The 25,052-nt window shown below is 37.8% G+C and overlaps 1 protein-coding gene across 1 annotated transcript in view; it reads left to right on the top strand.

The window, feature by feature from the left end:
- The window catches only part of LOC110156273 (protein tyrosine phosphatase receptor type K), a 163,575-nt gene that overhangs the window by 115,148 nt on the left and 23,375 nt on the right, over positions 1-25,052 (top strand). Inside the window, 11 exon segments of the mRNA XM_055149438.1 lie at positions 7,766-7,948; positions 8,037-8,156; positions 8,599-8,708; positions 8,799-9,000; positions 9,076-9,181; positions 10,628-10,700; positions 10,792-10,914; positions 12,360-12,434; positions 12,554-12,590; positions 19,713-19,848; positions 22,211-22,240. Coding sequence (XP_055005413.1) covers positions 7,766-7,948; positions 8,037-8,156; positions 8,599-8,708; positions 8,799-9,000; positions 9,076-9,181; positions 10,628-10,700; positions 10,792-10,914; positions 12,360-12,434; positions 12,554-12,590; positions 19,713-19,848; positions 22,211-22,240 — 1,195 coding nt within the window.

Below are 25,052 nucleotides of genomic sequence, written 5' to 3' on the forward strand. Positions count from 1 at the left end.
GGGGACAAGGCGGCCTCTGTGGTTCTCCGTTGGACGCTCTCCCGCTCGTCTTTGGCCCGGCTCCAAACTAGTTATCGCCTGTCCTGTTCCTCTGCCTCCCTCTCTCTTCTCTCTTTCTTTCTTTCCTTCTATCTCATCCTCTCCATTCTCTTTGCTCTTCTCTCTTCCTCCCTCTTGTCTTTGCTTTTCTCTCTCGGTCTCGGCTTCCACTTTCCCCTCCTCGCCATCTCTCTCTCTTCCTTGTCTGTCTCTTGTCTCTCTGCCTACATACCCTCTTTCCTCTCTTCTTTCTCTTCGTCTTCATTTCTTTCTCTTCTTTCTTTTCCTTCTATCTCTTTCTCTCTCTCTCTCCATTGTACTCTCTGCTTTAGTCTTTTCTCCTTCGCTCAAGTCTCACTCCCTGATCTCTCGCTCCTTACTCCCTCCCCTTCTCTTCTTTTTCACTTCATTATCTCTCTTTCCTCTCTCCTCTTTCTTTATCTCACGTCTATTGAATTCCACTTTTATTTCCCTACACAGGGTTTTGTTTTGCACACAGCTCTCAACTGATTTCCTCCTCTCCTCAGTTCTCCTCCTCTCGTTCCCGCTCTCTCTCTCACCAGTAGCTTGTGATAATGCCAGTTCTGAACGGGCTCGATGCGAACCTGATTGCGCGCTCTGATGCGACGGCTCTGAGGTGGCCCGGGACACTTGAGAGATCCTATCCCAAAACAAAAGTGGAGCCAAATGTGTCCAGGATGGCTTTGAAAGACCCCCTACGATGAGGTGGTTTTCAAACACAAGAACTGCGCTAGGATATTGTATAAAAGAGTACACGGCAATCGCAGTCACACTTTATATTCATTGTTTTATTCATAAGATAGTATTAACCCACTCCAAGAGATAAGATGTAAATTAACTATTGTAAATTTGCATAGGTAGTGGGTGTGATATTCAGTAGTAGTGTCACCACTTTAAAATGGTTAACTTCTATAACTACTTTAAACATTTCAATACATATGTGTAAATACATCATATGGAATGTAAAAATTTAAATTTTTTTAACCATGGTATCTTATTGTTAGTCAGGCTGGCGCCACCTAGTGCCTCCGGTCAATTTCATTTCTCTCCAGCGACTAAGAATCAAAATACAATAGCGGGTTTGCAAAAACCCCGGAAGTGCGAGTTCGGGCACCAGCCAATCAGCGAAGAGCCATATATTCTATATATTCTGTGTTCACAACGATTCCCGAGATCGAGGATTTAAAGCCGGAACAAAGAGAATGTTTGATGAATTTTATAAAGGGGAAAGACATTATTGCCCTTCTTCCTACGGGATTTGGGAAAAGCTTAATATACCTTGATAACTAGTTAGCCTTGTTAGTGGCGCATTACATACATCATGACCAAATAGTAGTGATTGGTTAAATTAAAAAAGTACCCGCCTACCTTTGAGTGAACGAATCCTAATGACGGTTTCCACGAAGTGAAAACCGGCTGATGAATCAGGCTATTTTATTGTCCCCTTTATAAAAATACTTACCTGGAGTGTTTTTTGTTTGTTTGTTTTTTCATTCATGCTTGTTTCCATTAATTCAAAGTTGTTTTTTAAGAGATCTCAGAAATCCTCTATTTGCGTTTTTCCAGGATTGTTGCGACATAGGTAAAAACTTGGATATCTCCAGTTAAATTTTTAAGCACATAAACCATCACTGTACTCATTTCGGGGTCAAATTGTCCTTCACAACCACAGCTTTCAGGTTTATAGAGTGTTTTTCAAAAGTAGACATTATTATTGTTATTATTATTTAAGTTAGAAAATGTGAAATACTTAAGCATGTTTAAAAAAAAGATTAAAGCCACAAGACTGCATAATATGTTGTTTAACTCAAAGATTAAACTGAAAAGAACAGATTTAATTTTATTTTAACTTCTACAAGGAAATGCACCATCCCATTCTGCAAGAAAAATAGCTTTGTATATTTTGGTTTGACAGAATACTTAAACATTATTATAATATATTTGTCTACCTGCAACATTCTGTAAATCTACTGTAGCCCTGTAGGGACAGAACTTCTCAAGAGCAAAACAAGATATGGATGGTTGGAAGCAGTTCACTTTACATACATCATTGAAAACATAATTGCACATAATAGCTGTTTACATCATAATCATTATATAAAATTACATACTCTGAGCAAGTGCATGAGGACACCAGCTGCAATAAAACTGAACACAGAATAAACCTAATAAACCGGGGCATTTTTCATTCTCGCTGTTTCTTCATCGCCACCTCACTCGCCACCATATTGTCTCCTCTCCCCACTTTCACAGTAAATAGACAGAGATAAGCAGCAATGCATTATGGGTCATGGGGGAAATGGTTTCTATAATGCAGGTGTATTGGTGTGTGAGTGATCGCGGGTGGCCATATATTTACTTTTAATTCCATGTTGAAAACCATCCCAGTGAGAAGCACCGCTAGGCATCAAGAGACCCCGGAAATCAATACAATTTATTACCCCGACCTAACCGTGCGCGCGCCGGCCCTAATAGGCGAGTTTATGGGGAGGACCGCGAGTATCGATCCCAAACCAGGAGACAGGCAAGACTGAGGAGATAGACAGAGGGAGGAGGCGCTGGATCTCACCGTATTTAAATGTCAACCCAGCAATAACAGGAGGCAGAGGGAAAAATGAAAAGCCCTGACCTCTAAGCACATGCACACGCGCTTAAGTCCTATTTGCTCGGCCCGTAATTACCCGACCTCCGCTCCCGTCACCTTTTTTCATTCTATTTCACGTCAGCTTCTGGACTGCTATTAGCAAGATGTTTATATTCACAAATACCACAGTGTATTTAGATGTCAAAGAGCAATTTATAATATACTGTCACTTCTTAAAGGTGGAAGGTATTTTGCAACAATTCACATCCACAAACTTGTACATAAACATAGGTCTGCAATAAGAGACTTTAATTAAAATTCAGAGTTTATTTATTGATTATAAAACCTAGATTGTCAAACAAAATGGTGGAAAATATAAATCACTATTTTCATAGAACCTGAATCCGTGTATCATTTATTCGTTTTTCAAAATGGATAATGATTCATTTTTTCAGTTTTTGAGTTTCGAATAATAGTTGAATAATGGGAAAAACAGATAACAGCCGTTTCCCATTTCTGTCACTTAAACTGCAATGCCGGACTTTTGTGCCACATACGGACTGAACCAGGACTAAACCAGGACTAAACCATGTTCAGTCCTGGTCTGGTCCCAGTCTCAGTCCTGGTCTTAGTCCGTGTCTGGTCCTGGTCTGGTTCCGGTCTCAGTCCTGGTCTTAGTCTCGGTTTCAGCCCTGGTCCTGGTGCCGGTCTCGTTCCCGGTTTAAGTCCTGGTCTCAGTCCCAGTCTGTTTCCTGTCTGGTCCTGGACCTGGTTTAGTCCTGGTTCAGTCCTGGTTCAGTCCACCATCACAGTTTAAGTCCCGGAAACCTTTTTTAAACACAAAATCGAAAATTGAAAAAATGAATCATTATCCATTTTTTCATTTTGGTTTTGGAGACAAATAATGAAGAAAATAGTTGTTTTTTCATTTTCTTATTTTTGGTTTTATATTGAAAAACGAATGAATGGATGTTACACAGATTAACCTGAGTTACATTTTGAGTTTCACATCAATTCTTAGAGGTAATCTAATTAACTCTTCTTCCCGAGAGTTCAGTCTTTACTGTGATTGGTTGAATCCGCTTGTCACTCGCTCTGAGCATGACAAAGGTTGACCGACAGGAAGAGTGGGCGTGAAAGTAGACAATCTCTAAATTTCTGTATTGACTGAAATACTTTGAGTTGTTTTAAGTAATTCAAAATAAAATGTAGCACTAATAAGTGAGTAGTCTTTCATTTAGTCTCTCATTTAGTAATATTGTACCTTTTCTCAAGTAGTTATTATTTCAAACAGTATGTCTTTTGTACTTTCTGACCCCATTCTCACAATAATTCACTGAGTCCTCTGTGGCACCAATATTACATAGTAGATTTTAACCCAGTCCACACAGCATTTCAAACTAAAAATACTACCTTGTGGGCTTTAAAAATACGACTTGCATTCGCCCTTGACAGAGCAGTCTTATTATTAGAAGTTTTATTAAGACCTACACACATACACACTCTCTCTTTCTCCTCCCTGATTTAATCTTGATTCTGTCACAACCTGGAGCCCGCGTGTGCGCCGTGGTCGGGGTAATAACTGCCTGCGCGTGAGTGACACATAGATAATGGCTTGTCAGAAGACGCGACAAGTTTGTGTCCTTGTGTTGTCTTCTTCTCCCCTTCTGAGAGTCAAGCCTAAGGAAAAACACCACCATATGCAGAGGATGGAGGAGAGGATATCTGCTTTTAAGGTGGAATTTTATCATTATTAAACTTCAGGGAGGACGTGTTGAGAAGTGGAGAGGCAACAAGTGATGTGACGGGGCGGCTGGTGTCGTGGCAAATGGTTGCTTTTCAAGTTGTGCACAGGACAAAGATGAGTTTTAATTATAGTTATAAGGGTGTCTGTTTGGGCGTTCCAAAACAATGCCGGAAACAATTTTGAGGATCGAATGGTTGACAGTACTGTTGTAATTTTTTTTTAAAGTGTATTGTTTGTTGATGCAGCTGGACCAATTTAAGGGTGACATTTTTCATATCCCAGCTGTCTTCTGGCCCTGACTTTCTCCAGGTTTAAAACCAATTAAGTCCTGGTCTGGTCGCTACTTAGTCATGCTGAAGTCCTGGTCTAGCACTTTAACACTAAACTAAACTGCTACTCCAGGTTTAGTTTTGGATTAGTCCTTTTTTAGATGAGGTACTAGGTTATTACATTACAGGTTAAATTTTTCACGCACTGTTACTGAGAGCTGGCTGATGTGTAAAAACAAATCACAGTTTTCCCCCTCATATTGATTGAAGTAGATCAGACATGTCAAACTCAGGCACGGGGGCCAAATTTGGACCATGATATAATTATATTTGGCCAGCGAGATCATGTCAAATATGTATTAAAGCTGGCCCACCGGCTCTAAACAGGTTATAGAGGCATTATTTATTAAAAATGTTGTTATTATTTTATATTATGCTTGTTCTGGATTCAGTGTTCAATAAATATTATGGGTGTAACAATATCCAAGTCTCACAATATGATATCGTCACGGTATGAACCTCACAGTACGATATTTATTGCGATATCGTGGGAAAGCTCACGATATGGTGGGGAGGCTCATGATTAGGGATTTAACAATATCCAAATCTCTTGGTACGATATTTTCACAATAAAGCCTACATCTCACGGTACGATATTTATTGCAATATTTTGTGGAGGCTAAACAGCTAAAACTGTTAATATGCTACTTTTTCCTCCTAAAATTCCTTAACAAGACATAATCCAAAGAACTAAGACTTAAAAGTGGTTAGAAGTGTTATTTCTTCTTGTAGTCTGCACTGAAATGGAACAAAGGATCATGGTCTATGTAGTTCCCTCTGTCTTTTTTTTTAGCTATTGCTGCACCATAAATCTTAATTTAAACAAAGAGACTTGTAATTGGATGTATCGTGATGGTTCATGATATTATTGTGAGAACTTTGACGATATGATATCACGATACTTCAATTATTGTTACACCTCTAATAAATGTTTAGTTTGGCCCATGACTTACTCCTAGTTTTTAATTTTGACCCTCTGTGAATTTGAGTTTGATACCCCTGACCTAGATTTTTGATTCAAATGTATTTAGTCCATTGATCATTGCCTTTTAACGAAAAAAAAAAAAGTATATATAAAAAAGATTTCTTACTCTAAATCTCGAAGTCTGTGCCAAAGTAGGGATAGGCGATTTATCAGTTCCAGTATCAGTATCAGTATCAGTATTAGCTGATATTGATACACAGCAGCAAGCCAAATATCGGACATCTGTATCAGCTCAAAAAATCCGTGTCAGCCCATCCCTACTCCAAACCACATGTTTTTATTTTTTAATGACAGAGGATGGACAGTAGACCTCTCCATTCAAAACCTGATCCTGTTAGAAATGACTAAATTTTCGATTACAGTGTGATTAATCGTACAGGCCTATTGTCAAACCAACTTATAATATACATACAAACAAACAAACAAACAAAAATATCCAAAAATAATAACATTTCCTTGTCCATCATATAATCTCTTCACTCTTGGACTACAGTTGCCTCATGTTACACCACCAAAGCACAAGCCTTTTTTCTGAGCTTCTGTCTGACCACAGGAGACACAGTTCATATCTATCAAAGTTGAGAAATATTGAATAAAAGCTTTCTTCAGTTGGCAGCTGCTCTTGATAGATGAGTTGCCACAGGAGCTAAAGGCCTGGCTGTTTTGTGTGAGGTGGTCAGACAGTGCCGGGCAGAGGCAGGGGATTCTGAGGAAGGTAAACATACTTGACATGTCATTCTGAGGGGAAATTTAGTGCGAGGATATGAACTGGCACCGAAGACTTGGTCCACTGTTTGCACAAAGTCTGTTGAGTAAAGTGAAGGATCCTAGCTTCTAAATTAGTCTACTGTCAGTTTTGTCCCGGTGTCTAGGGCTTAAGTCAAATAAATAAATTCTTGGTCAACTAAAGACATGTCCTGCTGATCAGAAAAGGTTTCGCAAAAGCTCTCAAAATTTTACTCTGTATCTGACTTGTGAATCATTTTAACCTGCCTTTCCACATATAAATACCAAAAATACAAAATCTTCAGATAACTCACCAACTTTTTCTTTCCTGTTCTCTAAATGAAATAAATCAACTAATACTCTAAGACCCCATCAGCCAATTAATTAACTTAATGAGTAAAGGTCTATTGGAGTCATGTCATCCTGGATTATACCTGTTTTAATTTCTTATTCTGATTTAGTGTTGTTACAGCCATGATTTTGGTGAAAGTTGCTGGTTCAATCTGCTCCATCTAGGCATTCATGTGACAGATACTGTAGATACTTGGTGGAGGGGGTGGTTAAATAATGTACCAAATCTCGGACTACTGCATTTTTTATTTTAATTTTGTTTTTTCCTGGTTCCTTGTTTGTTTATTGTAGATCCTAGCTCTTATCTCCGTATATTTTGATATAAACTGGTCTGGTCCTGGTTGAGTCCTGGTTTATTCTTGGTTTAGTCTTGGATTAGTCTTGATTTAGGTTGGTGTACTCCTGATTTATTGTGGCCCATTTGCAAATAGCCTGTTGTATGCGTGTGTAAATGTAGGGGGATCTGGGGGCATATCGATCTGGTTAAATGAGCCAGTTAAGGTAATTAAAGCCCCTGGCTGAAAGCAGAGGAGGTAGATTATATTGACAATAACAGTTCTCAATCCACATAGGATAGAAATCAGAGGCGTCCCTTGTAGGAGTTATTGCATTTTACAAATGGCTTAATGGCATCAAGGAGCAGGAACAGAGGCTCATAAAATAGTGTTGTTGTACTTAGGGACAGTGCTGAGTCAGCGCGGTGCGGTGGTCCTCCTGGCAATGCACAGCACATTTATGCCATAGTCTGTTCATTTAGGGAAGAAATCAACTAATGGTGCTATGCCCCTGGGTTTCAAACAATACACAATATCAGCAATTGTAAAATCTATATAGCAAGTAACTTCATATAGCTTTCGTTGTGTAAAAGAAGATGGTGTGTTATTGAACTACTATCATAAACTCAAGCCTTAAGCGAATATTAATTGCAAAACTTGCATTGCACTCTGAAGTCACTCATCATTAGTTGCTTCTCTTCTTTGCAGAGCCCATGCGGACCCCGAAGCGTCTAAAGATCGCTGAAACCCGTTCTCGTCTGATCGCCGTGGACTGGGAGTCTTTGGGCTACAATATCACGCGCTGTCACACCTTCAACGTCACCATCTGCTACCACTACATGACCGCTAACAACCGCAGCAAGGCCGACTGCCTGGACATGGACCCCAAGGGTGAGGGCACCCACTTGTACCTGTGACAGTTTCTGATTTTCTTTAGACTTTCCATCTTAACCAAAGTGTTTGTTTTTTACTATTTCAGCGCCAAGACATGTAGTTGGAAACCTGCCTCCCTACACCAATGTGAGTTTGAAGATGATTTTGACCAACCCAGAGGGACGCAAGGAAAGCGATGAGACTATCATTCAAACAGATGAGGATGGTATGTATTTGAAAATTGAACACACCGCATCTATTTCTTCAATAGTTTGAGTGACAAGACAATTTTTCTCTACCGCAACATACAATACTTGAGAGTATTGGAGTAACCTGGCAATGTGAAAACACATAACAAAAATATAACAACAAGTATGTGCATCAGACAAGCTTTTAAGAGAAGATTGAATATAGAATTGAAACTGCATCATACACATTTGATATTTGAACGTCACTATGTTTCTTATTTTATTTTTTGGAGCTATGGTTGAGTTAAACATTATAATATGTGATGAGAAATTACATCTTTATTCAATGACCTCCCATATTAAACTGGAAAATATACATGCTTATATTAAACTTATAATAAAAAACATAAATAAAGTTGAAATTTTGCAAACTTATTACACAACAACTGATATTTATCTTATATATTTCTTCACCCACAGTCCCAGGATCTGTTCCCAGCCAGTCTCTAAAAGCGACTCCTTTTGAGGACAGGATTCTTCTGATGTGGAAAGAACCAACAGAGCCCAATGGCATCATCATTCAGTATGAGGTATAGTTCTAAATATTAGTAATAAAATATCAACTTCAGGATTTTCACAATGCTAACCCAGTATTTCTGTTTATTTCTGTCCTAACAAAGCTTACCTACAATGTACTGCGATCCTTCGACCCATCTGTACCCCTCCAGCGCCCGGACCCAGCAGTGTTTTTGCCCTCTAATGCAACACATCACCTGTTTTCTCAACTCAATCCTGGCGTCACCTACCAGCTGTCAATCAGGGCATCCACCTCCAAAGGCTTCGGACCGGCAACCACACTCAATGTCACCACCAATATATCAGGTAAGATCAAAATAATTCTCAACTTTTGTTCTTTCTAAAATGAATATTATTTTCAAATGTATAATCCTTCTGCAGCTCCTACTTTGGAGGAGTATGATGGATCTGAGGCCTTTTTGAACGAAACTGCAACGACGATTACAGTGTTGCTTAAGCCAGCCCAGGCCAAAGGAGCACCAATAAGGTAAATATACATCTGCATAAATGGTTAGGGGTGACACTTTATAAAAACAAATATGTCTAATGTCTGAAAAATGCAAAAGAAAGCTCATGTTAAATTAAAAGAGGGGGGTAGGTTGAAATAAGTTTTCTTCTTCCCACTCATTTTTGGGCAATATTTTGTTTTTATTTGTGGTTATTTCTATTATGATTTCATTTTCCATTGTATAAGAATGTAAATCTCTTACTTGCCCAAAGTAAATACATAAAAAAATTAATAAATAATTAAAATACACATTAACAAGCCTTCATAAACTACAAAGACATGTTTATTATGATCTTTATTTTTTTTGTTTTGTTTATTTATATTTATTCTAAAATAGGTCAAAGTTCTCACAATAATATCGTGGACCATCACAATATATCGAATTACAAGTCTCTTTGATTAAATTAAGAGTTATGGTGCAGCAACAGCTAAAAAAAAGAAGGAGGGAACTACATAGACCATGATCCTTTGCTCTATTTCAGTGTAGACCACAAGAAGAAATAACAGTTCTAAGCACTTTTAAGTCTCAGTTCTTTTGATTATGTCGTGTCAAGGCATTTTAAGTGGAAAAAGTCACATATTAACAGTTTTAGCTGTTTAGTCTCCACAAAATATCGCAATAAATAGCATACAGTGAGATGTATATTGTGAAAATATCGTACAGAGAGATTTGGATATTGTTACATCCCTATCGTGAGCTTTCCCACGATATCGTAATAAATATCATACCATGAGGTTCATACCGTGACGATATCTTATTGTGAGACTTGGATATCGTCACACCCCTAGTATTCTAAAACCATGAAAACAGATTTAGTTTATTTTAAATAATTAGCAGAGCTCCAAAGTATGGTCTAATTATTCACTATGATGAGTTTCTAAGCGCTTTTCACTGCTCTCAGAGACCAGTGTGTAGTTTTGCTGTTGCCGTAACACTAACTACTAGTATGCTAATGTTTACTTCCTGATTATTGGACAATAAAAAGCACAAAGCAGCTGACATATTTTGACCTCAAGAGCTGCTTATACAATTTATCTGTACTTGGGCAAGACATGTTTTGCTCAAATACAGAGAGTTAGATATACATAGATCCTTTAAATAATCTTAAAGCACTTAGTTTATAATGAACAAATAGTTTACTGAGAATGAAACACACTAGTTAATTAATACCATAATCCTATCCTCCTAAATAAAGTGCTGATTTCTCATTATTTCTGTTTAGTTTTTATTTATCTGCAACAGGTAATTCAATTCAAAAATATTAGCTTAGACTCAGTGGAACCCATTCATTATGTGGGTGTGTGAGTGGGACAAACACAGCCAGTGTACAGTAATTAAAATATTAAGGTCTCACAACTCTATTTGGTTTACTATTGCCTACTACCATTGTTTCTGCCAGCTCTGTAATTAATTTGCTTTTACAGTGCGTACCAGATTGTGGTCGCGGAAGTGAACCCACAGCGCTCTCGCCGGCAAGCTTCTTCGGACTGCTACGAGGTCATTAATACGCTTTAATGCATAACACTCCGTTCATAGATGTAACTATATCTACAAATACGAGTTGTTCTAAATGTTTTTGTGTTTTCAGGTGCCGGTGTCCTACCACAGCGCATCTATCAGTGGCTCTCCGTACTACTATGCTGCCCAGTTATCGCCGAGTAACCTGCCCGAGCCCCTCCCCTTTACAGTGGGAGACAACAAAACCTACCAGGTAATTTTATTATGCCCTCACAGATTATGTTGACCAAATAGTTGAATAGTATTTATTTGCTTAGAGAGCTATTTGAAAATAAAATAGTTTAGAGAGATTTATTAAAGGGCAGTCCAGAATTTTGTACATAGGGCCTCATTTCCTAGTGAGCCAGAGTGTTGCAGACGTGTGGAGACACTTTTTAAAATATTCCATCCAGTCCTTGTATTTGCAGAGGTCACTGGTGCTAGACTAGTGCATGTCAACGGCCATAGTTATCCTGCCACAAAACACCTGAAGCAAATCTATTATTACCCCAGAATGTCGATGTGAATGTCTGTGTTGATAGAATAATGTTTGAACTAAAACTAACCTTGCATCGCATGAATCGTCGCATGTTCAGGGACTATTTTCTCATATATCAGTCCGCCGCTGCCGAGCTTTCTATCAGCAAGTACAACTCCCTGCTGCTGCTCAGACTTAAATCTTCAAATTTAAGGTTGGTTTTACTTGTAAAATTATTCTATCGACACAGACATTTACATCGACAGTTTGGTGTTATAATAGATTTGCTTCGGGTGTTTTGTGGAGTGGGTAAGACTGTTTTTAGTGGCAGACTAACTATGGCCATTGACATGCACTAGCCTAGCACCAGCGACCTCTGCAAATACAAGGACTGGATGGAATATTTTAAAAAGTATCTCCACACGTCTCCAACACTCTGGCTCACTTGGAAATGAGGCCCTATGTACAAAATTCCAGACTGTCCCTTTAAGCAAAATCAACTTTTTGAAGCATTCCACCAGGTTATAATGTTGTTTTCTGATCAAAAACATGCCTGTGGTTTTATGTGTCATTCATGCATGTTTGAGTGCTCTAGTGATCTCTCCTGGGCACTATTCAAACCTTCTTTTGGTTATCAAAACAATCCTGTCCAATACTCCTGCACAGCAATTTTCTATAAATATACAAATGCATGATACAAAACAACACACTGCAACTTCACAAACCTGATGTAATGTGCAGTAGTTTCATTAGAGGAGCGGATGACGATTGTGTTATGAAACGGCTCTGAAGGGGCGAGTTACTCATTAAACATGTTAATTATTTATTTTGGCGTTTTTAGCATTTTTAAAACAATAAAAGGTAACATGGTGATCTAAATATGTCATCTTTTAGCAATAAACAACCCATAGAAAACGCCCCGTCCATAAAACTGTTGCTCGGAAATTGATATTGACAGACAGATTAGCCAAATATTTACCGTAACTAAATGATTACACAAAATAGGCTGTAACAATATTCATCAAGAACTATCAAATGTACTGTGTGTGGTATTGTGTGACAAAACAAAAACAAATTGCATGTACGTATGTGGCATCATAAGCAATTACAAGGCCAATCAATATAAAATATGCATTATTAATTATGTTGTAAGACCTTATTAATTCCTATTTTTATTTTAGGGCTTCTGGAATCCTCCTCTGGCTCCAAGAAAGAACTACAACATTTACCTCCAAGCCGTGAGCAGCACTGAGAGGGTAATGACACACTGATTAACAAATTAATTCGCAATACATAAAACCTCCATAGGCACATTTGGATGAACTTAACATTAAAGTAAAACCGTTTGAAATTTAAATGTTTTTTTCTCTTCCAGGAGACAAAAACGCAGTGTCTGAGGCTAGCTACTAAAAGTGAGTAAACAAATTATCTTTGGTCAATTGACATTTGACGGGGAGCGCTCTGCTAATTACTCATAAAAGAAAAACATTTTAGCCACAGCAGCCGTCATTAGCACAATTAGCTTAATGCGGCAGCCAATTTATTCTCTTTGTCCTCTTTCTGTCAATGAAGCTGTCCGCAAATTGTCAATGTACAATTGCATTTACTTTTTTAATTATGAAGATATTATTCATTCATTCTGTTTATGTACGTTAAGGGGGTAGCTGCACTGCTTTTATTGCAGCATAACAAAAGCCAACCACTCTCTCAGTCAAATGAATAGCTTCCCAATTTGCAATTTTAGTTTGCATCCACTTTTCATTGTCTGTTTATTGTCAATATTGTTCACAGCCTTGTATTTCACATATATTAAGAATATGAATTATTTGTACTAGTGTAAAACATGATAAGTTTGCAAGGAAAGTGTAAAAATAACTTAAAGGTGCACTATGTAATAGGGTTGGGCAGTATCAAAATGTTGATACACTTAAACCTTCTCAGGATTTTACCGGGGTATATGGTATTACTGTATTACCAAAATGTTTTAGTATCGCTATATTGTCTCTGCGTATGACCTGTAGACTTAAAATCTCTGAAAAGTTTCTCATAAATCATCTCCAACGCGGTGCACACACAGAACAGACTCACCATCAGCAGCACATCCTCTGTCACTGAAAGAACACATATAATCCAGTGAGTCCTGTCCTTTAGTCCGACAGAAGCTGAACTGTATCAGTGCACAAGGAGCGAGCTGTTTTTATTCAAATGAGCCAAAGTTTCATTTCTGTAAAACGTAAACAAATGTGCGCCTGAAGCCAAAGTGCTGCCAGATTACAGAAGTACTAGTTTTTTTTTATTTATTTATTCTTAGGACCAACTCGCTTACAGCTGGACTTGCCATCTTGTCTCGGTCTCCCTTATGAGCGTCATGTGAGAACAGAGCGAAACTAATCGAACGTCATCTCCCCACGCAGTTACAAGAAACATTATAGACGCTATTAGTTTTAAATAGTGATAGCATTAAATTAAAAATATCACACATTCATTTGGTCCTCATGCGCTGCAGATTTTTTTAATGACGGTAATAAAACTGATACCATTGCTACTTTTTGATACCGCAGGATACTGTAATACAGTATTACTGCCCAGCCCTACTATGTAACTTTTCTTTTTGACAGTCTGCCACCTGCTTGTCTCAGGAAGATGTTATTGCTATAAACTACATCATTATAAGAAAAAGCATACTACTCTAAACTGGGTCGCCTCTCCACAGATCTGGACCTGTAGCTTCGCCTTAGTTTTCGCATCACTTGATAAACTCCATGGAACTAGATGAATGCCGTACTCTGGAATATTCTACACAAAGCAGCACCAATAGGCCAACTATGCAACTGATGTGATAACTATTAGGGACTACAGTTATTTGTGTAGCGCACCAACAGAGCATCTGAATGTCATGTTTTCCGCCGGCTGCCATATGTTGAGAGATTATCAAGCCGGTTTAGATGGTGTGGCTTTAATCCCACCAGGATAGTGCACAAACAGCGGTGCATAGACACTGGTGCAGAGGCGCACACAAACACACTGTTTTCAGGAAAGATTTTCAGAAACGCCGCGGAGGGATCAGAGGTGAGCCGGAGCAGTAAGAACACGGATAAACAGCAAAATACATTAACACCGGTGCAGTGGAGTTGTCTGTCACTGCGGCATCTGGCAGTTGGGATCTTGTTAATGTTATTGTAAAAAAAAAAAAAAATGTGGGCGAAGTAAACAGTATTAGAACAAAAATAAGTGCTTATGTTCTATAAGTTAGGCAAAATATACAATATAAGTCCACATTTAATCCAAATGGCCTAGAATGATGCATGTGCAAGTGAGTAGTTGTTCATCAGTGTTTATTTATTTAAACATTTATTTATTTTTGTGCAGTTCAACATATAAAAAAGGTCAATTAAAGTGATAGTATGTAATTTTCTGGAGTTGGCAAGTCAACTACATGATTCCATGAAAATAAATACGTTTTATGGCACACTGAGGAACATTATGACGAAAGGAACAACATTCAATTGAAACAGAAAAGGCTCTTAAGTTCTTAAGTTCTTATAGAGGTGCAAATGCAAGGAGCAGCAACTTAAGAAAAGGCATAGCACTCTCAGATGGCCGATGTCCAAAACTGTGGTCCAAAGAAAAAGAAATGATCTGACGAAGGCTTTTTCCCAAAATGTTATTCAAGTTATGCAAGTTAATGAACGTTTCCAAGCAACAAGCAGGAGGAAGGCCAAATAAGAGTCAGGTTTGTGGAAATGCAAGCCTGCTCAAAGTAAGGACACGTTTTTCAGAGCTATAATCACATCCATAATGAAAAAAAACAAACAACTGCTTTTAGTTTAGTCATTTTTTTGGCAGAGAAGTTACATACTATGGCTTAAAATAATAATAAAATTCATCATAACTCTATGGCTAAAATTATGCAGTGCAGTTTCTACACTCTCTCCTCCATGTTCATATCAATCCAAGTGGCCATACATCAACTTAAGATCATAATTACTGATTTTAAAAGATGAATGAGTTATATTATATCATTTAATTCCCTTATTTAAAGCATGTGAGTCTAAAAGGACCAAAGTCATGTCCTATGAAGTCCCAGCTGATGTATAAGATATCTTAGAGGGATACTGATGTTATTATTGTGTTGCTATGCAGTATAGCCTAATGCTCAAAGTGCTCTATTATCCGTCCTATTCTTCACATCCCCTTGGCACTCTCCCTCCCTCCCTCACCCACCTCCAGTACAGGACGGCCCCATTAGGTCACCCGGGCCTTTGTATCTTGACTTTACCGCCCAGGGGCTAGTGTGATTGTTAGCGAGCTGACCCGAATGCGCTTTACATTAAGAGCTTTCGCCGCCATTACGAGGTCAAACCCAAACCCTTTTCACAAACTGTTTTTCTCATTTTGCCACGACGACTATTGTGACCCGCCTCCCCTGTGGATTTGACCGACCCGCCGGTGAACAACAGAGAGACAATAGTCAAAACCTGACACGAAATGATAATACAGAATGACTTTGGCGGGGTTTTTCCATTCTGTCGATCCATCACAACAGAGAGTTATTTTCGTGACCTAACAAGTGCCCTTTAAATGAATTATAAACTAGTGTGAGTCTGCAGTTCTTATTTCAAATCCTTCAGTCAATTTTTGCTGCAAGTCAGACTTTGGATTGTTTAGGTAATACAAAGGAATGGTTGTCTCATACATCTTAAGTGTATTTTTAACAGGTAGAAGTAATTTGCAGTATTGTTCACTAGATTTTTCTTGTTATCAACCTTGGTGTGGAAACAAAATGCAGTAACAAAAGCAGCTATTCGATCTCTTTCTTGACATTCTTCTGTTTAAAATGCCTCGCTTGTTATGGGTAAACCCACACTTATTATCGATGTTGTCAAGTCAAGTGTCATGTTTATAACAAAGATATCTTAAAGCAGCGTTACCCAATCTTCAAACTCTGAGTGCAAAATGTAAGCTCTTAACTCTCACAAAGCCTTCGGCACATCGCTAGTATTCACATGCACGTATTTGTGAGAAATAGAACAGCTTTTTTCACAAGTGTAGTAGTAACAGACCTCCAAGACCAATCAAATGCGCTGCTTTTGGCTCTACCGTCCAGGTTTGCAATTGATAAAATACTATTAGATGCAGCCAGAGCTCAGCAATCTGAGGCAAAAATTATTTATACTCATTTTCAAGAATAAAGTCAGGTACACCTTCAAGTGTTTTACTTTTAAATGTGACCCCTTTTTGCTTTATGTTTCTTTACAAATCACTTGGGATGTAATAATATCTGAAATATCATGAGATTGTATCGTCAAAAGTCTCACAATAATATCGTGGACTGTTACAATATATCGAATTACAAGTTCCTTTGCTTAAATGCATGGTTTTATAGTAACAACAGCTTATAAACATCAGAAACTACATATCCCATGATTCATTTCAGTGCAGACAACATGAAGAGATATGTTTTTTACTTGAATTCTTGCGATTATGACCGTAATAATTCACACCAAAATCTTGTCAAGGTATTTTAAAAGCAAAAAAGCGTCCCATCTGCAATTATATTAACCTTTTCAAAATATCGCAATAAATATCGTACCGTGAAATGCATATCGTGATAATATCGTACCGTGAGATTTGGCTATCGTTACATCCCTACAAATGACCATTACCTGATAGACTTCACATCTAAAAACAACATTGATCATTAAGTAAAATGAAGTGATTTTGCTGTTGGTTTGCAGAAATGTCAATAACCCATTCATGTAGAACAAGAAAATAAAGACTAAAGTGGAATTTATGTATTCTAACAATGACTTATAGTGTATTTTGAATGCAAATCCTCTATTTTATACCTTTAATAACAAAATATACATTAACCCTATCTCCTATGGTAGTTCTATCATCTCCTGCCACAGGGTTGCAGCTCTCTGGGGCATAATAACATTGCATAATGATATCTCCCTGTTACATTTTATAGCCATGTAATATTGCAAATACCACAGCAGATAAAGACTGATTTGTTGACATTTCGTATTAAGAGAATGGATTACTTTTCCGTAGATGTATTGCTCTACACCGAGTTTTTGCATAGGTCTCGTTGGATTATTGGGATTATAATAATACTCGCTAATATTCTTATACCAGCGCATGAACTATGATGGCTAAGTAGAGATTAGAAACAAAAAACAGATGCTTTTTTTCCTTTTACACGCACGCTATTTCACCATTAGTGTTTCCACTTTACACCAGCGAACTCCAGTGCATAGACTTGGTAAATTATCTCCCAAAACAGACCAAATCAGGCGAGTTTGCTCAATCCTCAGAAGTCATCATGCGGTGAAATGAGTCTGAGTACAAGTAATATTCAACAACACCGGAGCCGAGACGTTCCGGACAGCTCCAGTCAAATCACATTCTGAGCAGCGATTCCCCATTGGTAGAGGTGGAGTGGTGCCAGGGATGAACCGAAAAACAATGCGAAAACTCACAGTCAATTGAACCGTTGAGGGAGTCTTATTACAAATGTTTGTGTGGTTACAGCCCAAAGACGTCTAATTGATTTAGTACATGCCGCTCCAGTGAGAAAGCCCAATTAAATCAGACAGGGAAGACTGGGAGTGTGTGGGAATGATTACTTTTGTTCTGCTATTGACCCAGTACAAGAGACTAGGAGAACGGTCTGAAGGTATCTACAATATAATGATAGTTTTTTTTATATATATATTTTGGTAAAGATACTGTTGTCAAATCCACGTTATAATGTTGTTTCTTCGTCAAAAACACACCCGGAGTTGTGTTTTGTTTCATTCACATGTTTAACACACAAACCCTGCATATTCAGGCTGAGTTCTTCTCTCAAACAGAAAACACTCTTCCAACTTGTGATGTGGTAATACATGAACAGTGTTTTTAAACTCCATACAACTTCATTGGAATCATTTGGAAAGTTTCAGACCGAGAATTGCCAGCTGTTTACTTGAAAACTGCAGCTTCATGACATCATAAGGTGGAAAAGAGCATTTTGATCTTTAAGGATGCAGACAGCCTAATAATCCAGGGTTACTCAAACATGTGTAAATGAAACAAAAGACAACTCTGGGCATGTTTTTAAGGAGGAAAACACATTCTAACATCACTAAAAACTCACATAAGTCAGTTTTGTGTCATATAGGAGCTTTAAAAAGTATTTGATTGTGAGTTAAAAGTGCACTATCTATATTGTATTTATTCAATTACAGATGATTTTTTTTAATTGCTCAAAAATACATTGAAAAGCATGCATGCTTAGTCTGAACGAGATCGCCTCTCCACAGATCTGACCTGTAACTCAGCCTGGTGTTTCCATGGCGATATATACATCATGAACATGTCAGACAAGGCATTTCCAACGAGACAAGCAGAAAAGTAACATAGTGCACCTTTAAATGTCCTGAATCGTGTACCTTTGACTTTTATAACTGAGACAGAAAATCAAGATCATAGACATTTAAAAATGATCATTATAGTGTAAAATTAAGATACAATCGTAAGACTTAATTAAGATATAAAAATGTGGAACATGCAAGTCTCAGAAAAAGTGCTGTGACATTTCAGTGCGGCAAATGGATTAGTTCTGTTTTCTTTTGTGATGACATGGCATCTTTAAAGTGGACTTCTGTCATCTTACGCTGTGACTAATCAGTAGATAGCCTTATGTACAGTGTTTTAAACTCTCCATCTGTGCCGCAAACACAAAAATGTTCACTCATTTCTCTACAGAACTTCTTGTTTTTGAAAGTATTTTTCTAGTTCACTTTGCAGGAGATGTTGTTTTATTGTCTAGATTTATACAACTCAAAGTGAACCCTTAATATTTGGATTTGTTTGAAGTGGTCTTGTTAATGACAGTGATAATGTTACAGAGATATTTCAGGATATATCATTAGACCAGGCGTATTACATATAAGCTCTTTTCTAATGAAGCTTGTCAGAGCTTGAGCTATAATTACATTATAAATGCATATTACCATGGCGCATGTGTCAGCCTCTGTCTGTGCTGCCTTACCTAACTCTGCACTTAATCACATCATTAGAGTGCCTTTTAAATACCGCCTGTTTCCTTATCACCTTCTCCACTCCACTGTTGTCAGGGCATTTTGTGGAGGAACCAGTCAGAACCCCCCCCAAAGCTGCGAAGTGGCATCACAGAGCAGCCTCCAGTCTCAGAAGGATTTGTAAATAGTCACTCTGTGCCAGCATTTAGCTTTATTTGGGGAACAGGCTAAAGTCAATATGAAGTGTATGAAACTAGAGCAGTGTATCTCTGACATCTTAGTGTATTGGTACTATTTCTGTAGCATGTGCAATAGTAAAGCTAAAATAAAATGAGCTTTTGATTTGGTCAGTTGAGTGCTTTTGACTTGCAAATACAGCAATTTGCCTTCCAAGTTTCAGAAAAACAAAATGCATTGTTACTGGCTACATAGTTATTGGATCAATTGAAGTACTAACACATGCTCAAGGTACTGAAGTGTGCGCTGTAATTGTATTGCTTGTAGGTGCTACAGAGGAGCCAGAAGTCATTCCAGACCCTGAGAAGCGAGCTGACCGCGTGGTGAAAATAGCTGGGATCAGCGCCGGAGTCTTGGTCTTCATCCTGTTAGTTCTGGTGGCCATCCTCCTGGTCAAGAAGAGGTGAGACAGTCAAACATAAACAAATATATTTTACAGTGACATAATGTTCAAATGGTAATGTTGTAATATTTACAGCGTATTACAGCACTTGATACATGCACTGAGAGCATGCAGCAGACACAGAGCAACACACACGTGGATTTAAAGTTTAAACTCATCCTATTGTTGTGTGGCAGTGCGCTACTCGCTTTAGTGTAACACCATCTTCCATCCATCCACCATGAATGTTGATCTCCCCTCGGAAACTAAAGGACAAAACAGAAACGTATAATTCATATATATTTATTAAAATTTGTAATCAAATCATAATCAAATTGAATCAGTGCAGTGCAAACATAAAAGGTCCTCATTGAAGTAAATAAAAGCTGTATAAAATAGCAGTCTGAAATAAGCAAAGTAATGTAGGTTCGCTCTCCTTGTCTGTGTTTATTTGGTACAGGGCTCCCCCATGTGGTTATACCATGTCATAACAGCCTCCACAATTTCCTTCAGCTGTTCTGATTTAGTAGTTATTTGTACCTTTAAATTTAATAGAGAATTTAAAATCACCACTCCCCACATTACACATACACTTACAAAATGGACCATATTTTCTTTATATTGTTGTATTTCCTTTTTCTAGAGAAAATGAGCGCGTTTATTCCTGGAAACATTTGGTCTAAAAATATCAAAGAAGGAGCCTAACACTTTACACTTTAAGAGAAGTGTAATTTCCCCAAACATTTCATTTGGCCTCAGGCTTTAGGAAAACCCAGCTCTCGCTCTCATTAGGAGGAATCAGGATGACACTTGGCAAATCCAAAACAATTAGAACGTGCACTCACTAATGAACTAAAGCAAACTCTTTTTTTTTTTTTTTTTTTTTTTTTTTTTACACCAAACTGTAATGAGTTCTTGGGGTATAGTTATTCAGATGTGAAGGAGTAATTATGTTATATTACAATATGACGAAAAGAGCAGAGCTAAAAGTGAACCACCACTTATGTCTATTTTTATCCACCATAGAGGCAGCTCATGACCATTTTATTACATAGGTACAAAGACAATGTACACTTCCCAGTCTCAAGTTTGAAAAAAATGAGCAAATAAATAAATTAATGATTAAATTAAGACCAAAAAGTTGATATAAAGGCTTCATTATTGCTCTCTGTAGTGGGCAGAACATTCAACATGATATCAAAATGCCAGCAAATATGGCTCGATTAAAAAATTTTAATCAGCGCAACTGTTTTGAAATAATAAAAAATGTCTAGTTTTTTGATAATAATGACATCATCAAACGTTAAATAATTGCTTTTTGTGCTTACAACTAGTCTTAATCTGTGTATTGTTCACATTCAATATAAATAACTCTTACCTTTCCTCTAAATCAGTGTTTCCCAAACTTTTTTTTTCTAGGGACCCATATTTTTTTGCGACATAAGTCAATAGACATTATTTATAAATCATGAAATAAAGGTGGATTTAATGATAATATTTTATTGTTGACTGAGTGATCATGTCTCTCTTAACAATTAGTATTACTCAAGTTTTAAACAATTAAAAACAGTAATTGAATCAGCAATAAAAATATAAAAAGTCGCCTATTTGGACATTAAATCTAGCCCGTTTCTTTTTCTTTTCTACATTCAATTAAACCAGCAATATTGGAACAAAATAGTCAATAAAATCATTACAAAAAGATTAGAAATTATACAAAACATGTCTTAACATTTCAGCCTACATGCAGATCGTGACCCAAAAAATATCTCTTCCAACCCACGCTCTAAATACACATATTACTTCCATTATTGACTGTCCTGAAGTATTTTTGGTAGTGATATTTGCAGTGAGAGGAGTTTGCAGTAGTTTCTGGGGAGATCAATCATCATTATCCCATCGATCCTTTTCCAGCTTTGAACAATACTGCATCTTTAAAATGGTGGGACATGATGGCACTGTGGTGACATCATGCTGGCTCCGTATCGTAAAACCTGGTGTTACAGATTCATTGGTTATACAGGTGAATGAATACAGAGACGAGTATAAGTATAAGACACCACCAGTCAGTTAGAGAAGCTATTAGTGCATGAATAGCGCATAGAAACATGTTTAGCTCTCAAAATACTGCATGTGGAAGAGAAATAAACTTGAATTTTACCGTTAGCTTTCGTTTATTTAGTTTTAATTTCCAAAAAGAGAGCCCCTAGTTTGTATCTCAACCCCATGCATGAACCTTAGGCTGTAGTGGAAGCCAGCAAAGTTGTTTTTATTTCTGTTTCTGTCGATGTTGGTTGGAACAGGACAGCAGGTTTTGTCCTTATTTGCATATTCATGACCCTTGTGTCTCATTCTTTGCTTTCTGATTGGCTCACAACCCCAGGAGGACCTACTATTCATACTCTTATTACCTGTAAGTAAACTACTAACCAACGGTCAGCTGCTGTTACCTTATTGGGCGACTTAGTGGCTTAGTTGTTGTTATTATTTTTTTAAAGATGCAGTATACTTTTTTCAAGAACAACACATTTTCAAAGCCATCTTCATTGACGCCTTGCCAGGATAGAGGTCAATTCACTTTGGACTATTAGTTTAGGATGACGATGAAACTAAATATATCTTTTTTTAATCTTAATTTTCAATACGTACATTTGAGGCCATATTTCTGGTATCTTCTCTGAACTTGAAAGTGAATGGACCTCTCCCCGGTGCCCTCTACATGCTCCAAAGTTGCTCCGAAGCTAACTCCAGTGTTGGTGTTATTTGAAAAAAGGATGCTGCACTTGTGAACTGTAGCTCTTTGTGTGCATGTAGTCATGTGACCATCCATCGCCCATCACCTCACAGGAAATCACGGTCCCGACAAACATGGCGGCTTCTCTGGCTTTACTAGTTTTAACAATGGTCTTTTGTTTTAGTGGGATATTCTGCTTTTGAGTATTGCTTCATGTTTCTTACCGGCTGGTCTTAAAAGGATTACTTAACAATATCACATCAGGAAACTGTAAAGGAATGCTATTAAGTTATACCAACTTTGTAATCCTTAAGCTAAACCTGTTTTACTCCTCATGCGAGTGTATGTGTACTGACTAATGCATCGTAGAGGTGGAGTTGGTGTGTGTTGGGAGACCGGAGGTAAAACATTGAATACAATGAGCATGCTTTATGTGTGTTTGTCAGGAAGAAGTCCGAGCTGTTCATAGTATCAGTTTGACAACAGAAACTACAGTACTGTGCCAAAGTCTAGTGAGGTACAAAATGAACAAGTGCTTAAATAAACCAAGAATAAAATGTTAACATTTGTGGTGGTCTTAATAAGGTGTCAGTATATAATTTTGTTGATATTCCAAGGAAATGTTCTGATACAGTGTGAAGTCTAGAACTAAGGAAATTATAGGTTTGATTCAAAGAGGTATTAGAAGTACTTAAAGTGGGACTAAACACCTAAACTCTGCCCAAAAACACAATTCAAATAGAGCTGCTCAACTGGGCAGTACCTGGAAGACTAACCCTGCGTTTGTTTATCTTCCGACTCCCACTTGAACCTCTGATTTGACATCATGTCCGAGCTTGAAGCGTATTATTATGTTTCGTGTGTCGGACTACGTAGATTATGATGATGACTATTCCCTCATTTTATGAATACTCTGCCACTTCAATTAATTAAACTTTTTCTTCCGTTACAACCTTAGGGACATTAACGCCCATTAAATCAAGTATTTCTTCAATACTGACCTCACCACAACACTGACTCCCATACACATAGACAGTGATATGGACGAGGTGAGGTATTGCACTAATACTAGTGAATGAAATTATCATTTAAACAACCTAAATGTCCAAACACAATGAAGACAGTTCATATTTACACATCACAGTGGGCACAGCCATCTTGGATTCTGACTCTGAATCCTTGCTCGGTCTACTTTTTCACCACCGAGGTCCGAGTCGCGCCATTCCAGGAAAAGGGGCGTGTCACATGTGTCGCTAGGCAACTTCCTTGGAAAACCGATTCAGAAGGATTATCGAATGCAGGGTTAATTAGAAAGTGAGAGGGAAGGAGGGGCGGGGGAGGAACACTGTGAAGTATCCACAGGTATCCACCTTCCAAACTCTGTCCCTGCAGCTGGATTTTTGTACTCAGAAACACCTGGCTGTATTCAGGGTAGTGTTGATTGATGTCACCAAGTACCTGAAACTGTGGAGGTCACTGTGGAAGCCAGCACGCACATATTTTTATACATTTTTGACCACTGAGCTGCACATTTACTTGTTTTGCACTAAAATTGTCAAAAAAGGAATAGGAACTGTAGTAGAATATGCTATTAAAACGCCATATACCCAGTTTTGTAGAAAAATAAAGTTGATTTAGTGTTTAGTTCCACTTTAAACTGTATAGTTTTCCACAGAAGTGTCTTGGCAGAGGTTTGTTTAGCCCCTTTTTATAAATCTGTCACACTGAATGGAATTTCTTGGTTTATAGCCTTACTAAAAACACACACACAGACACACTCACACACTCAAATGCACACAAACTTTAGCACAGTACTGTTGTTGCTTTCCAAGCTGAGACACAACGAGCAGGATCTCCACTATCATTGGTCCCCTCGTTGTTCAAACTGATGTGTATCTGCGGCTCTGGTACACACTCTCCTGCACGCTCTGTCATGCTTGACGTATTAATCCCTTTGCCGTGATGGCCCTAGGATTTGATGGATCGTACGCACCGAGAGAGAAAGTTTAAACAGCCATACTTTGATGCTTGCATTCGAAGACGTGATTTTTCTTCACCGGGCACCTGTCTGATGCTAGAAAAACAACTCAATATGACAAATAAGAAAGTTAAAAATACACCTAATGTTATGAAGAAAGAAAAAAATATGTCTGTTAAAGGTTTTATATTACCTGAAATTGACTTTTTAAGATTTACACCACTTTAGAATATTGTTACTTCCTCAAAAACATACCTAGAGTTCGGTTGCGTTTCATTCCACATGTTTGAGTAATCCTGCTTTATTAGGCTGTCTCCAAAGCTCTAAATGCTCTATTCCACCTTGTGATGTCATGAAGTGGTAGTTTTCAAGTTAACAGGTACCTTTTAACTTTTACTCGGTAGAGATTGGCAATTTCAGGGCTGAAATTAACCAAATTATTCTAGTGAATGTGTATGGAGTTTAAAAACTGAATGGATCACTTTTGTATTACGAGATGACATCACAAGGTGT

Source organism: Boleophthalmus pectinirostris, unplaced genomic scaffold (assembly GCF_026225935.1).
Source record: "Boleophthalmus pectinirostris isolate CB_2022bp ecotype Guang Dong unplaced genomic scaffold, ASM2622593v1 HiC_scaffold_13, whole genome shotgun sequence".
Lineage (NCBI taxonomy): Eukaryota > Metazoa > Chordata > Actinopteri > Gobiiformes > Gobiidae > Boleophthalmus > Boleophthalmus pectinirostris.